General features: G+C 43.1%; 1 protein-coding gene and 1 long non-coding RNA gene across 2 annotated transcripts in view; one reads left to right on the forward strand and one right to left on the reverse strand.

Annotated features, from left to right (window-relative positions):
• Positions 1 to 6649, reverse strand: part of LOC147026320 (LIM/homeobox protein Lhx3-like) — a 165597-nt gene extending 158948 nt beyond the window's left edge. The window contains exon 1 of the mRNA XM_085881619.1: positions 6595 to 6649. Within this exon, the coding sequence (XP_085737745.1) occupies positions 6595 to 6634 (40 nt within the window). The 5' untranslated portion in view covers positions 6635 to 6649. The remainder of the gene's footprint in view (positions 1 to 6594) is intronic.
• On the forward strand, positions 3 to 11469 carry LOC147026322 (uncharacterized). The gene is made up of 3 exons (XR_015058285.1): positions 3 to 244; positions 4502 to 4633; positions 8910 to 11469. It is a non-coding gene; the product is annotated as an uncharacterized LOC147026322 (long non-coding RNA).
• Positions 11470 to 17052: the final 5583 nt, after the last annotated feature.

The following is a 17052-nucleotide window of genomic DNA, read 5'->3' on the forward strand; positions in this document are numbered from 1 at the left end:
GGACGAGGAGGAGGATGATGATTATGATGAGGCCGATGAGGAGGGAGTGAGGTAAATGATAACGTGGTTACGGTCGTATCGTAATAGCGGTGGCGTTAGCTCGGCCTGCAGTCGGGTTCGGGATCCGTTGTTCGGAGCCTTTTCACAGGGACACGCGACACGAGGAAAAAAACATGGAGCCGCCCAGTGGGTCCCGGTCGAGCGTTCTCACGGAGCCTGAATGGCCCGTCCGCTCGTGCGCAAGGTCAGTGTGAGCCGGTCCGTGACGGACAAATGACGCCCGAGAGGGCCGTGTCACGCGCCGCGGCGACTGTCACAACCGGACAGGTTAACAGGTGCGACGCGACCTCGAATCACCACAACCGGCCTGGTTAACAGGTGCGACGCGACCTCGAATCACCACAACCGGCCTGGTTAACAGGTGCGACGCGACCTCGAATCGCCACAACCGGCCTGGTTAACAGGTGCGACGCGACCTCGAATCACCACAACCGGCCTGGTTCACAAGTGCGACGCGACCTCGAATCGCCACAACCGGCCTGGTTAACAGGTGCGACGCGACCTCGAATCGCCACAACCGGCCTGGTTAACAGGTGCGACGCGACCTCGAATCGCCACAACCGGCCTGGTTAACAGGTGCGACGCGACCTCGAATCACCACAACCGGCCTGGTTAACAGGTGCGACGCGACCTCGAATCGCATGCTTTCTCAATGTTTCATCAACATGCGAATCCAGTTCTCCAACGAACAAAAGCTTCTCCCCTTGTGTTATCGATGCTGCTCTGTCACAAATCGCACACCGTGGAGCCTCATCCATTCACAGTTTGATCGAACGTGCTGAAGCTATATATATATATATATATATATATATATATATATATATATATATATATATATATATATATATATATATATATATATATATATATATATATATATGCAGCCATTACAATCGCACAGATATCGTCGCGTGCAACGGTCTCTTTACCTCGTCGCACCGTTTCTGTCTACACGTACACAGTGTACACCCCGCCATGTCAATCCCGATGATATTTTGTCGTCTTATAAATAATGCACCCGTTCACTGCAAAATTATATTGCACACCTGTGTACTTTCATATTCTGGATGAGGCCAATAAAAGTATATATATATATATATATATATATATATATATATATATATATATATATATATATATATATATATATATATATATATATATATATATATATATATATATATATATATATATATATATATATATATATATATATAGTACTAATGTGAAGAATTTTACCTGTGGAGTCGCCAAGATCGGCCGCGATGCATTTACTTCGGTCGCAAAATTCGAGACCCCATTATTTGCATCTTGGGAGTGCACGTGCTGACCGTGGGGTCTCCAAGCTCTGCAGACCAAACGGCGATGGACATCTTCTTTTCACATCTACTTCTCTGATGTGCTTTCGCCACTATTAATAACTGGCAGAAGGTCTTGAGCAATGTGGCAGATATCGAGGAGTTGATTAAGTTGTGCGATGTTTGACGACGAAGTTCGCAAAAAATAGTGCGTCGACCCACCCACCACCATGGATCCACAAATGCAACAATTGGGCTGCTTTGCGGTGTAGTCACGGGAAGCAGGACCAAACCTACCTGGGGAAGTCGGAGCAAACCTACCTGGGGAAGATTTCACTTTTGTTTTTTTACTTTTTTGTGCGAAACAGATGAATAAACAAAATTCATTCGATCCCAATAATTACAGGTAAAGATTAATTAATTGCACGTCATTAGAAGACACATTTCAGATCTACTAGCACTGTACCGATTTTATGGTATGACTGCAACGTGCAGGTATAGTGCACTTACCTTTGAGCTGTCTCGTCTGGGTTCGATTTCCAACCTGACGTTCGCATGAAAGGAAGTTACAAATCCTCGGATGGGCATTAAACTGGGTACTCTGTGGACAAAAAAGATCCTACTTTGTCTTTCCACAAGGAGTTCGGAAGGTATCGTCGAAATCCTGAACAAATCATAAATTCCTGCTCTTCAGTGCAGGTAGCAAGTGATCTGGTCTTCTCGGATATCCCTCGTCACCGGATAACACTGCTTACTATCACTGCGGAGTATTGCCACTGCCAGCACAGCAGCATTTTCTGCACTATATAAACAAATTCACGCACACAGGTGTTCTCAAGATATGTGAATGGATGCCAGAAGTGAACGGCTGTCTTAATTGGCTATGAAGTGCAATGATAACTTCAACTGATTGTCATTTTATAATGAAAACTCTCTTCAATACCAACTTGACATTAGGAGGATAGATTTTTAACCCACCATTTAACAAGCATTCCGCCTGTAGGCAAAAGCCACAAAATAAAGGTACGTCCTTTGCGTCGCATGTGCACTCTTAGAAAATACAGGTGTGTAAAAATACAGAGAGCTTTACGCACACTCTTACAGACTTCAGGTGGTCCTTGGAACCTTCCACACATTCCAGATAAATACAGGTGGTCCTTGGAGTCTTACATGCACGATTACGAAATGCAGGTGTGTCCTTGCAGCCGTATGTGCCCTCCCACAAAATAAGGTGGTTCTTAGAGCTTTACATACAGTCTGGCTAAATACAGATGGTCCTGGGGGGGGGGGCCTTGCACGTGGACACAGAATACAGGTGGGTATACTAGGAGCCGTACACCCACTCCCACACAATACAGGTGATGCCACGGCAAGAGCCTTAACACGCCCTCACGGCAGTCCAAAGATGCGCAAGCTCCAGGCGATGCTAAACGGGTTCGACTAGGGAGCTCTCAAGCTAAGCGTCGCCTTGGGAAATTAGCGAGAGTGCCAGGCGGAAAATACACATACTGATAAATTTAAAATCAATGCCTCGTTTGCAAACATTTCTCTCCCGCATTTTGGTGAAAGGTGGCATCATGTTTCCACAATCATTCCAAACTCGCACCGTGCTTTAATACCAAATCCATATCTGCTGCTGATTGACGCGGCCAAGGCGCATACAAGTACGGAGCGAGCCCCACCCTCAAGTTATCCGATGGGCTTTGTTCATAAACCCGGTAATATTACAGAAGGAAACCTTATAAGCTCCTTATTCTGTGTAAGCTGCTTTAGAACCTTATTTTCAAATCGATTTGTCTTCCAATGGACGTTTTCGGTTTTCCGCTTCAGATAGAGGTCGGTGGTGGGTGCATGGAGGTGTTCACGGACACCAGAGTGGAAGAAGGGCAAAAGGGGGGGGGGCAGAAATCATTTGAGGGTAAAAAGAAGGAGAACACCATAATCCTTCCCTTTATTGATTTTGGGTAGAAAAAAAAATCTGGGGATAAACAAGAAGTTGCAAAATTAAAGAAGAAATGGAGGCCTCAAATAAAAGTAAAAAGTGGAACAGGAATTACACATCGATCATATGTCTTCTGTCTGTCTGTCTGTCTGTCTGTCTCTCTCTATGGAAGTCTACCACTCAACTGTTGAACAACTAAAGGTCCTAAGAAGTGATAGCTCCCACATACGTTAAGATTATTTTAATTAATCGTGATACTGAGAATTATCAGTCATATCAGAGTGGTAGTGGACTGCACATCACTATTGCTATCCGAGCACATTGTACGTAGCTGTATGCTTGATGGCAGCTGTAGGCTTATCAGGTAGTGTCTGTCATTCGCTGCCAGTTGACGTGTGGCATCTCATCACAGCAAAAATTGACTAGATACCGGAAAATTGGAACCGGCGAATCCTTTTGAGGTCCACCTCCTCAAGGTTCCTAAAAATGTGCGAGTGCAGAATTATTTGCAGTTCAACTATATGATGCATTTTAGAAACCTCTTACACACTGTTAATCCAGCAATGTCAGACTTTTTTGGGCATCTGCATGATCAGGCCTTTCTGCCCCCTCCACCATTTCCCTACCCCTACTAGCAAAAGGCTGGGGGGGGGTTGGCCTTCGCAACCACCCCCCCTCTCCAACCCCCAAGAGACATTGTCATGGCAACGGATAAATTTATTTCTTCTACGTTGTTTATAGCGATGGATTGGAACCCACGAGTTGACACGTCTCTCTCTCCCTCCGCCTCTCCCTCCGTCTCCGTCTCCGTCTCCCTCTCCCTCTCCCTCTCCCTCTGTCTCTCTCTGTCTCTCTCTGTCTCTCTCTGTCTCTCTCTGTCTCTCTCTGTCTCTCTCTGTCTCTCTCTGTCTCTCTCTCTGTCTCTCTCTGTCTCTCTCTCTGTCTCTCTCTGTCTCTCTCTGTCTCTCTCTGTCTCTGTCTCTCTCCCCCCCTCTCTCTCTGTCTCTCTCTCTGTCTCTCTCTGTCTCTCTCTGTCTCTCTCTGTCTCTCTCCCCCCCTCTCTCTCTCGTTAGCCCCACGTGTTCACTCATATTTACCTGGTGAAAGTGTGTCGACCAAATCACGTCGCCATGCCATTGTTTATGCCGATATTGTCATCTGTGGATTGTTCGTTAATACTTCTGTAACATTTTCTTCACAGGAGCGTTTATAACAGCAGAACAAGGCACCGCCTGGAAACGGTTTGAAACCCACCTTTGATCACGTGATGTGCAACACCTGTTCAACCAAAGCATTACCCACGACGATTTGCACATTTGATCATTAATAAAAGGTTCTTTCTATGTTGAAGGATTTTAAAATGTATCATTGGAAGGCGCGATTTAATTTCGATTTAAATATTACAAAATTATCAAATTATTTCTGCATTTAAATCCCGATTTGTTCAAAGGTGTCGTGTTCATCATGCTTCAAAATTAGAAAACGATAAATAACGTTTATAATTTATTTCTGATTAGAATCACCTTCAAACTTAGTTATTAGTTGTGGAAATGTAACGTCCTCGGAGGACCCACTATTATTTGCACTCCATTGACTCACCAGAAATGTGAAGGTTCTCCACCAGTGTTCATAATATGAAAAATGAAAGCCAGTTCTGTGCACCTCTCTGTAATGTTGGTATTTATATGGACCTAGGGTCTGTAACCAATATTCCGATACCCAATTTGAATGAAAACAATCTGGTAAAGGGAAAGGGAATAACGAGTTGAGGAGACGGACGAAGAGGTTGAGGCAAATGTAATTTTTATACAGTATACCTTTTACAGTTATTTTGTAACAACTAGATGATAATATAGCTATTATATATATATATATATATATATATATATATATATATATATATATATATATATATATATATATATATATATTACTATGAGGAAGAGTGCCTGTCCTGAATGATGGGTAAAGCAAGCATCCCCAGTGACTGACGGGAAAAGTTTAAGTTAATCTTTCAATTTAAATAATATTTCACGGACTTTAAAAAGGTTAATTGTGTTGCTTTCTTGGTTTCACTCAGATCCAAAGCTCTGAGCTACTTATACCATACACCGCAAAATGGTGGTGCAACATCGGGTGCCGGGGGTTGGACGTGTCGAAAAAGAGGGCAAAATATCCCGGTTGTGAAATAAGATTTGGCATCACCATTACTCATGCCTGTTCTCTTATCATTTCAAAAGTGAATGTTGAGATTTTCAAATGCAGAGTGAGAAGAGGCCGCCGTAAACGAGAGACAGACGAATGCACGGACAGACACCACGGTTCACAATATATAATGGATGACTTCCCGTCCAAGGAACTACAACACGGAAAAAAAACCCATTCAACCCATGAAACCTGCACAATGGTTGCCCACCGATGACAGTTTTTTTTTTTTTTTGGTTTTAGGAGTCAAGGCTCGTGGAAGAGCGACAACAAAAACGGATCAGGATGCAACATGACAAAAGGAACAGTGGAGAGGGGGCAGAGATACCAGCAGTAGAATTGAAGGACAAAATAAAGGGACAATTGGATAAACAGTGGGATGGGGAGGAATGGGGTGGACATTATAGATACAGAAGGAAACTTCTCAACCCCCACTCCTCCCAATGTTCTCTCCCCTCTCTCTCCATACCCTCTCTCTCTCTCCACCCCCCTCCCCTCTCTCTCTCCCCTCCCCTCTCTCTCCTCCTCTCTCTTCCCTCCCTCTCCCCTCCCCCTCCCTCCTCTCTCTCTTCCCCTCCCCTCTCCCCTCCCCCTCCCCTCTCGTCCCCCCTCATTTCTCTCTCTCTCTCTCTCTCTCTCTCTCTCTCTCTCTCTCTCTCTCTCTCTCTCTCTCTCTCTCTCTCTCTCTCTCTCTCTCTCTCTCTCTCCCCTCCCCTCTCTCCCCACCCTCATCTGTCTCTGTGTCTCTCTCTGAGTGTGTGTGTGTGTCTCTCTCTCTCTCTCTCCCCTCCCCCACGCTCCCTTCCCTCACTCTCTCTCCACCCCCTCAATCTCTCCACCCTCCCCACTCTCTCCACCCTCTCTCTCTCTCTCTCTCTCTCTCTCTCTCTCTCTTTCTCTCTCTCTCTTTCTCTCTCTCTCTCTCTCTCTCTCTCTCTCTCTCTCGCTCTCTCTCTCTCTCTCTCTCTCCATGTCTCGCTGTCTCTCTGTCTCTCCCCCCCTCCCCTCCCTTCTCTCCCCCACTCTTCTCTCTCTTAAACTGTAATTCCATGTTGTATTTATACACTTAAAATGTATCTTGGTTGGTACCACGTATTTCTTCTGGTTGAATGTTGAGCTTTGTCTGCATGCAGAGCTTTGCAAATGCAGGGCAGGAAGGAGCTGTGGGAAACAGGAGATAGCTGAACGTGAGAACATACAAACACATGGACACACACCACACTTTGCATTATATGATATGATTATTTTGTATGCAGCCTGTGGCTGATGTCCGCATCATTGCTGGGAGAACGGCTGCACCACTGATGCAGTGCCCTGTTTTCAATAAGCGGGTACTCATTTTTGCTGACCTCGGAAGGATGACAAGCTGAGTTAACCCATTTGGTGTTATTTAAGGCAGAGTGATTCATGAATGTGTGTGTCTTCCCTCACATGGATGTTGAACTGGGTGTCCAGTGTGCCGGCATTAGTTGATGGACGTGAAAGATCCCACGGTGTCGTTACTGAAGAGTAGGCGAGCTATCGGTTGCACCCTGAACAATTTCCAAATTCCTGCCCCAGCTGCTGCCGGATGGGAAACCACCCAGCATGACTCTTGCCACGAAAGTGCTTCGGAGACACTGAACGTATACGTGTATGTATATGTATATTTATATGTATATATATATATATATATATATATATATATATATATATATATATATATATATATATATATATTTGATCTGGCTGTGAGAAAAATAACTGTGTACTTTAAAAAATATTCGCCTCAACCCTCTCCTTCGTCTCCTCAACTTCTTATTCCTTACCTTCAGTCATGGCAGAACCAAAATTATGTTTCACTGAAACTCTCGTTTGAGCAAGTCGGAGAAAATGTTTTTTTAGGGTCAAAATGAAAGCATCCTTGTATTGTTAAAGTAACAGTTTGCAATATGCTCCATAGGACATTGTTTCCGATGTAAGCGCAGTGTCTCTCCAGCTGTTTCATGCATTTGCATCGCTTTCGTGGTTTGCCCAACACTTGTGGGGAGGACACGATGATATATAAAATGTACTCACGGCTACTTGACAACTACAATGCCTTTTACACCCCAAAAAAAAGGGTTCGACGGCGAACGCCACTTGGTGGAGAGTACATGAACTTGTCGTGCGATTCTCAAAGCCTTCATATTTCCGAGCACATCATGATGGAGGAAAGAGATGTACACATTGAGCTCTGGGATCATTCGGAGAATCATGGAACGTTCGGTCGATGTGCTCCGAACGGGTTTGTTTTGTTTGGAATAAACAAGCTAAAGTTGCACCTGACCGTTTCGTGCTGCCCGCCTGTCGGTTGCGGATACGGTTCGCATCTGGCGCCGGCACGACGAACAAAGCGTCGCCATTATACATTCATGAGCTGTACCTGCCGTCATAATGGATGCCAAACTGGGGGGCCAAACGCGTGCCGGGGCCCGGTAGGCCCGAAACCTGCCCTTCGCGTCCCTTCCCATCTAGGTCGAACGCTGAATGTTCTCCGTGTCCCCGCAAGCACACACACACCAAGATCGCCATCCGCATATTGAGATGTTATACGAAATGGAGGAAATCTATTTGCCAGTTACAATGTGTGCTTCTGTATTTTATAAAACGTACGGCCCTCGGGATTCGAATCTCGACCCAGCTTTGAACTGTCATCCTGGCGTTCAGCAGTCACGTCATGGAGAAGAATCAAAATGTCCATCGGATGGACTTCAACCCTGAGGTCCCATCTCGGAGCGATGGTCGTTTGTGGACGTTAAAGATCCCCAGTTATCTTTTGTGAAGGGTAAAGGAATTGTCACAGGCGCCATGAACTCGTCACAAATTCCTGCCCATATCAGCTTCAGTCAAACGTCGGTCCGAGCCAGCAGGGCCGTAAAACACCTTGGCCGCACTTGCCCCACTGCCAACCCCGCAAGACCAGTGTGACCACTCCTTGGCTTTTTTCACAAGATCTTGGCTATTCTTTGTTCACCTTGACGTTTTGGTTTTCCATTATCATCGCTTTTCCTAAACCTTGTGAATTCTTGGCTTTTTTCATTGGCTCACCTTGGCATTTATGAAAATGAGGAGTGGTCACACTGCACAAGACCGTGGGATTAATTGGAGCCATTATAGAAGTAGTAGTCGTAGTAGTAGTAGTAGTAGTAGTAGTTGTTGTATTAGTCATGGTATTCAACAATATTTACGTTTGTAACATTCCACCTTCACATGTAAATGTCACTGTAACACAAGTTAAATTATTCAAGTCCATGACTTATTATACTGAGTTTCAGTGCATGACTGTGGGTGGGGTTGATCTCGCAGGCAACGGTGATCCCTTTACCCATTCTCTCATGAACCTCTTGTGCCGCCCTCCCGATACCCTCTCTGGGGATGTGCAGGTGTTTTCTCCGAGATCCTCGCAGTTGCACGAACACCTGATGCGGGGAGAGGGAGCGAAGGGCGGCCCGCCCGGGCCGACAGCTGGGCCGCTCTGACGGGCCTCGAGAGAGGCTGCTCGTATGCAGATTTAATTAAGGAGACACTAATGCATTTTAGCGCGTGTCCTGGAGGGAGCAGTGCTAAGAGGAAGCCCGAACTAAAAGGGGGGCAATTATTAATATCGCCATTTATATAATCCGGTATCAAGAAAAATTGACAAAATCGGGGAAATCAAACCGTGAAATGAACTCGATGCAATAGCAGTCCTTATTTTGCCTCCTCCTCGTCCTTACTTTGGCATGAGTTTACCTAATGCAGGTGACACTGCCTTCCGGATTCCTCCCCAACCCTGGCCCGCCATCCCCCCTGCACCCCAACCTTGTGCACGATGAGCCGCAAATGAAGTGGATGAAGTGCTTGGATTTAATGCAATTAAAGCCCCTGGACCCGAGGGATTGTAATGCGCGGAAGGATGGGTCCGCACGAAATCCCCTCTGTCTCTCCAAACATCCCCTCCCCAACCCATTCCAATCCAATCCATCCCAACAGCAATTCTCGACGATTATTATGAGATCACGAAATCGGGAAGAGTTCCCGGTCACAAAGGTGTTTATGAATGGAAAACAAAGTTGAAATCCACAGATTCGGACGACCAAGTATGGTTGGTTCTGTCCTGATGAGGTGCGGATGTAGATCCAGGGTTTTGGAAGCAACATTATTGATGCGTATGATCATTGTAAGTCACTGGACATAATCCTTGGAGAGAAAAAAAAACACATTGAAATAATTTTCAAACGAAGGGATAACAATGCGTTTCTTTGCGACTAGGTTGAGGGATGGTGGGGAGAGGGGTGATGCAGGGGAGTGGATCATTGTTGGGGTGTAAAATGAATATCCAGACACTCTCGACCTTTCCTCTCGGTTATTCCCACCTAAAAATATGGTGAAACACATAACATGCGAGAAGATGAACAATAATTTTGATACAACTCAACAATGATGTTTGTCATCGTTATTGAATGAAACGCTTTTTGTGACCCAGAATGCATTCATTCACACCCGATCACCGTATATAATGCACTGGATTCATTTCATCCCGGAATCGGTAAAACGATTTTCAAAAGCCAAGGGGAGGGGCGATTGGGTTATTTTTCGGGTGTTGAGATTAAAAAGCCCCATTGGTGGGACCAACCATATGCCATGGTGTTCAGTGTGACGACCTACCACCTATGGCATATGATGTTCATTGTGGAGATCCACCATTAAAGCCATGGTGTTCGACGTGGCGACCTACTGCCTATGCCACATGGTGGTCTGCATGATGACCCACCAACTATGATATTGTGGTCGGTGTGGCGACCCACTGCTTACACGGTGTGGTGTCCAGCATGGTAACACTGCCGATACCATATTTGGTGTATTGTGGTGAGCCATCACTGATAACACATGGTGTTCAGCGTGACGACACACCGCTTATGTTGGGGTGTTCGGCTTCACGATCCACCACCTCTGCCAAGGTGGTCGGCATGGTGATAGGAATAACAAACGAGCCCTCGGCACGCTCGTATACTCGCGGCACAGACTTGGCCAAGGACGCACGGGTCAGGAGCCGTCGCCTCACCACATCTGCTTTGACAAATGTCTCGTAACCCCAAGCGTGCGGAACACGATCCGCATGCAAACGGACAAATAAACTCATCAAGTTTGCTGAGGACGGGGAGGAAATGAGTTGTGCAGGTCTATCAGACATGGTGGGACATGACCTAGGCAGGTGTCTTACCGTGATACAAATTTAGTGCACAACATGGTTAATAAATAAACATATATTAATGAATATACAATCTAGTTCCTGAAATTAAACATATAATACCAAACCTCGCACCAAACACACCTTTTGGAAGCTGAGGATGAGTGTGTAGGCACGCACAATCTGAAGCCCGAGTCAGAGTTACCTTGATTTTGGAAGATGCGTTGAGCACTGCCCGAAACCTGGTCCACATTCACCTGTAATCGATGCAGATTAATACAGAGATCCTTCAACGACTTATTAATTTATCAAAAGGAAGCAAATTCTGCAAAACACAGAAAACCCTGCCAAACACTGTGACGTAAATCAGGTCAAACTTCTTGCAGGCTTTTCACCACATGACGTCGAAAGCACGATCCCCCTCACGGGTCTATTCACAATAATTAGAATAAAATATATATAGAAAAAGACGATGAGGTCCCAGATTGTCTGAAAGCCATCCATGAAACAGTTTGAAGACCTTTCTTGTTAAAATCAGAAACTGCAGCCTTCAGTCTTCTTTCAACTTCATTGCTCCAATCAGGCATGTCTTCTGTCATTACCCCATACACGCAAAGCGAAAAGTGGGGTTAAGCAATTGGTTCATATCCGTCTGTCTGTTCGTCCATCCGTCCATCCATCCCTCTTATCCGTTTATAATCGAGGAACAGCTTATTTAATTAAATGTTATATTTTGAACATTCATAGAAAGACAATTGAATTATATTCTTTAAGACTGGATAAAACAAATTCCCTTCACAATACTTTGAAGAACCATAATTGATATATATATATATATATATATATATATATATATATATTTTTTTTTTTTTTGATATATACCATTGGAGGGCGTGGCACGTTTTTTTGAGATGAAGAGGAAAAGAGCTACTGTGTATATATATATATATATATATATATATATATATATATATATATATATATATATATATATATATATATATATATATATATATATATATATATATATATATATATATATATATATATAGCATTCGACATCATCTCCATCAACTCGACTTTATCGTCGCCATCATCAACATCACTGTCGCATTGCTGGATCAAGTTTATCATCATGATTCTTAAAGTTAAGTTTCATGATCTGAAGAACTCAAGAAAATAAACTTTATTTAATGTTTTTCATGCAGGAAAATGAGCCCAGTGTTGGCTTAATGGTTAAGGTGACTGGCTTAATATCTTAGAGTCTTGAGTTTAATCCCCCCTGTTTTCCGTTAAATAACACCAGGTGGGTTGATTCAGCCTGTCATCCTTCCGAGGTCAGCAAAATGAGTACCAGCTCACTGTAAACAGGGGCACTGCATCAGTGGCACAACCGTCATCCCAGCAATGATCCAACCAGCTATGAAAGCATGAGCAAACACCACAAGTACGAGTTGTGTTAAACTCAAATTAAATATCACAACCTTTGCAGAATTTTCCTGTCGGAGCGAAGGAGTTAAGCCTGGCACCCCTATAAAATTACTTAAATATCTGAAATAAACCTGCAAAGTGTGTCATCATACTCCAAATTATTTTGTTCCACTTACAAAAGATTTGTAATTATTTTTGCAAAGGAAATACAATATTATAACACACCCCTATTACGTTTCACATAAGAGTTACAACTGCAAAAGTTCGGTCCTCAAAACAAGCTTCGTTAAGATATTTTATTTAATTACTTTAAAACAATTATAAAGTCATATTTCTAATAATAATGTTCATATTTAAAGGTGAATTTAATACTTAGCCTCAGGGCACAGTGATGACATTTTCTCCACATTGGTGTTCTTTGGTTGTTCGTTATCCTTTGATCCCTGTTTCTTGTTTCTCATCTGCTTATTTTGATTTTCCCATGCAAAACCTACTTGACCTTTCCACGTTCCCTTCATGTATCACCATCTAAACACACTCTCCTCGTCCTTCACATTTATTCTCCACTGCTTTCTTTTTAGCTTACCTGGAACACCTGGAACATGCGGTTTCACCATGTGAGATGTAATCCATGGCGATGCTCATCATAACAGTCAGGAGGTGCATCTGATATATATATATATATATATATATATATATATATATATATATATATATATATATATATATATATATATATATATATATCAGGGTTTGCTCCCCAAAAGAGGTATTTGCTTTCTTCTCAGAAACCTCATACACAATTCTGGTGAAACTTGACTACGACCTTCATTTCTCATGATGTTCCAAAGTTTGTTCACAGCATAAATAAAAAAATCAATTCGGTTTTACTTTCTTCTCCGTTATATATTTTGTGGGTCAGCCCTGCCTACCAGCGGTTCCCTGGTTATCGTATCCAGCTGCTACCAGGTGAGCACCCAGGGGTATTGCCCCTATGTTTTAAGACACAAAATCGAGGATCATGGAAGAGTGCAGAAACAAAGGGGTGAAAAGCAATCCACAGACAGTGCGGCCACATTTGGACACAATAATCAAGAGATGGAATGAACATCAAGAGATTTTCCTCCCTTAGAGTTTACTTCTGCATCCATCCTGTCCACCAGATGCATCCCCCCCCCCCCAACACACTCTCAACTGTTCCTTTTGTTCTATTGCATAATTCAGTGTTCTAGCTCTTCCACGAGCTTCGACTGAATACAATAAACCAAAACACGAAAAGAGGTGGAGCGGTAAAGAAGAGAACACAACAACCTGCATGTAAGAGGGTTGAGTTAAGTCGGGTTAATGTGGAAGAAATCATTATGGACAGTGATGGGGAAGACACAAGATGGTGGTGCACACTTGCTTGAAGCTCTGGAGGGAAAGTGCAATTCAAAAACTAACGACTCAGTGAAAGAAAACAATCTTTCCAGATAATTTACACAATTACTTTAAACTGAGAGATAACACTATAATTTGAGGAAACCAATACACATTACATGACAAAACCAATAACATTGACATTATGGTATCAGCACCATATGTGTTTGTATCAGCCTATGAAACCTCAGTACAGTGTAGTTCTGATTTATTGATCGACATCGATGGATATCGACTCCAGTATTTGTAAAAACATACAAGTTGGCAATTAATGTACGATCTTGTGGTCAAAAAAAAAACAATAATCAGTAAAAAATAGAATCGTTTTAGTGAGATATTTTCATGGAATAGACAATAAAATTGTTGATTCAGATGGAGTATAATATATCTTTCATTCACACTGGACTTGGAGCTACCTTCAAAATCCCAGAGCCTCGATGCTTATTGGTCATTCGGGTACCAAAAACCGATTGTATTTGGAGAAAAACAAAACAAAACACATTTGGCACAAAAGTGAAGGTGCAAGTGCTTGTGGGGGAGGGTGGGGGATTTTTTTGGTCGGGTGGGGGGGGGGAGAGGTGGTGTGGGACTGAGGATGGGAAGGAAGAAGGCCACAATGGAGAAACAAAACCTGGCTCCAACCCTGTAAAGAAATGCATCATGGCACTGTGTGCTTCATGGTAAATAAAAGAAACCCTAAATAACTCCACTTACCACAAAAAGTTAATGATATGACTACCTCTTTATCACGAGTATATAATTGTACGATTTTAAAAAATAGGGCCAATACACCTGGGTGCTCACCTGGTAGTGGCTGGTTAAGAAAATCAGGGAACCCCTGGTAGGTGTGGATAACCCACAAAATATTTTATGGAGAAGAAAGTAAATACCCGATGGATTTTTAATTTTTTTTTTTGTAATGCAGTTAACATACTTTGGTACATACTGGTGATGAACGTTGTGGTGAAGTTTCATCGAAATCGTGTGTGTAGGTTCAAAGAAGTTTCAAATGTTTGTGGACGGATGGAATGAGTGACTGAAGAGGAGCCACCCCAAAAGCTCCCCAGAACTACGTTCTCAGTGAGCTAACAAGTCTCGTGAAATCCTCAACTAGAAATCTTCCATTCAATAACCGAGCACCTGCAACATCTCTCTAGTATATCGTGTTTTGAGTTTTCATGCTGATCATGTCCCCAGAACTAATATCCTGTTTATATTCTCCCTAACCCTTTTCTGTCCTCCCCCATAAAAAAATTGTTTTGCCACTCCTTTTTTTGCCAGCTCAAGCTGTGGTGCATGTATACTTAGCCATACTTATAAATGTAGGATGAAGCTAAACTGTTGTTGTTCTTCTTTCGGCTGCTCCAGTTTGGGGTCGCCACAGCAGATCATCCGTTATGATCCGCATACTGATTTGGCATAGGTTTTACGCCAGATGCCCTTCCTGACGCAACCCTGGTCGCCTCTTACGACACAAGGATAAGAATTGGGTTTCGCCATGATTCTGGGCTGCCCTACACCCTCTCATAGCACGGCCCAGCGCAGAGCTCCCGTCCTCAAGCGATCCTACAACCCAAGCCTCCGAGTAGCCGGATTACAGGTGCACGCCACTACGCCCGGTAGGATGAAGCTAAACTATCCTTATTATTCCACAGTAAGGTTTTCATGAAAGTGAGGTTTCAAAGTGATTATAGCAAAACATTTTATAATTTGAATGGTGATACAAAGCTCATGGAAGTCACATTTATTTTCGAGAAAACAGAAGCAGACCAGATCGGCACTCGGAAGAGCACATACCTCCGCCAGGCTCAGGCCGGATTTCGATCCGGACCAGAACCAAAATCTAATGTGCTCGTTCTTCTCACCTACCCCACTCATCCACCAAGTTTCGTCTGAATCCGTCTATACCTTTTTGAGTTATCGTGCTATATATCGTTTTTGGCCCCATCTCTCACGATGAAGAATCACTTTAAAAATTATAGGATCTGGATCTGGATCTTCACCAAAATCCAATCAATTCGTCCTTGTCACACACCGAACCTGTTCAATTTTCGTCCCAATCTGTCCATAACGTTTTGAGATATCCTGCTCATAAACAGAAAACAAACATACAAACAGGGGTGAGTACATAACCTCCATCTACCTTTAGTGGTGGAGGTCGTAATGCAGATAAAACTTTCTTGAAAGTTTTTTTACAATGTATTTCGATTGTGATTATAAGGTCCATGGGAAAAATTAAATGACATTTTTATTTTTATATTTTATGAAATAATGATGAGCTCAAGTCAATTAATTGTTTAAACTCACAAAATCTGCGAATTGATTCATGGCCATGAGAGTTGTAAAAATTGGGGCAACACCACTGGGCGCTCACTTGGGAGAATAATGATACTGAGGAGGTAGTCAACGTGGGACGGGATCAGCAAAATATACCAATGCACCAAAATTATATTAAATACATAATTTGAGGGGCAACTTCTCCCCCCCCGCCCCCATACACCTCGTTAGACCCCAATTTTTTAAAAATCTTGTGAACAAGCTTTGGTCCATCACGGATGATGAAGATTGTCGTGAAGTTTCATCGAAATTGTATGTGTAATTTCTGAGAAAAAAGCAAATACATATTTTGGGGCAACCCCCCCCCCCCATAATCTCCTTCAGGCCAGCTTTTTATCTCAAGTGGAGCGAAGTTCCAGGGAGATTATGGGATGGCACGTCGTCCGTCCGTCAGTCCACCCATCCACAAATACTTGCAACTTCTTCTCTGAAACTACACATACGACTTTGATGAAACTTTACCACAACATTCATCACAGTGTCTGTACCAAATTTTGTTGATGGCATTAAAAAATAAGAAATTGGGGTCTGAGGGGGTCTACAGAGGGAGTTTAAGGGGGGGTTGCCCCCTCTAAAGAGGTGTTTGTTTTCTTCTCTGGAATTGCACATACAATTTTGATGAAACGACCACAACCTTCATCACTCTTTATGTACCAAAGCTTATTCAATCCATTTAAAAACTAAAAATAATTGAGGTCCAAGATGGTCTATGTGGGGGGGGGTTAGGGTTGCCCCCCAAAATAATATGCATTTCCATTCTTGTCAGAAACTACACACACAACTCTGATGATGAAACTTGACCACCACCTTCATCACCCATGATGTACTAAAGCTTGTTCTTGACATTAAAAGATTGGGGTCTAAGGGGTTCTACAGAGGGGTCCCCCCCAAAAAAAACAAACAAACATGCATTTGCTTTCTTCTCCGAAACTGCACACACAATTTCGATGAAACTTGACCACAACCTTTGTCACCTGTGACGTGTTAAAAAAAAAATCCATAGGTATTTACTTTCTTCTCCGTTAAATATTTTGTTGGTAATCCATGCCTACCAGTGGTTCCCTGGTTATCTTATCCAGCCACTGCCAGGTGAGTGTCCAGGGTTATTGCCCCTATGTTTATTAATGGCGTGAACAAACTTTGGTACATACTGGGTGATGAAGGTTGTG

The sequence above is a fragment of the Eptatretus burgeri genome, chromosome 5 (genome assembly GCF_056783735.1).
Source record: "Eptatretus burgeri isolate ZD-2024b chromosome 5, Ebu_testis_v1, whole genome shotgun sequence".
NCBI lineage: Eukaryota > Metazoa > Chordata > Myxini > Myxiniformes > Myxinidae > Eptatretus > Eptatretus burgeri.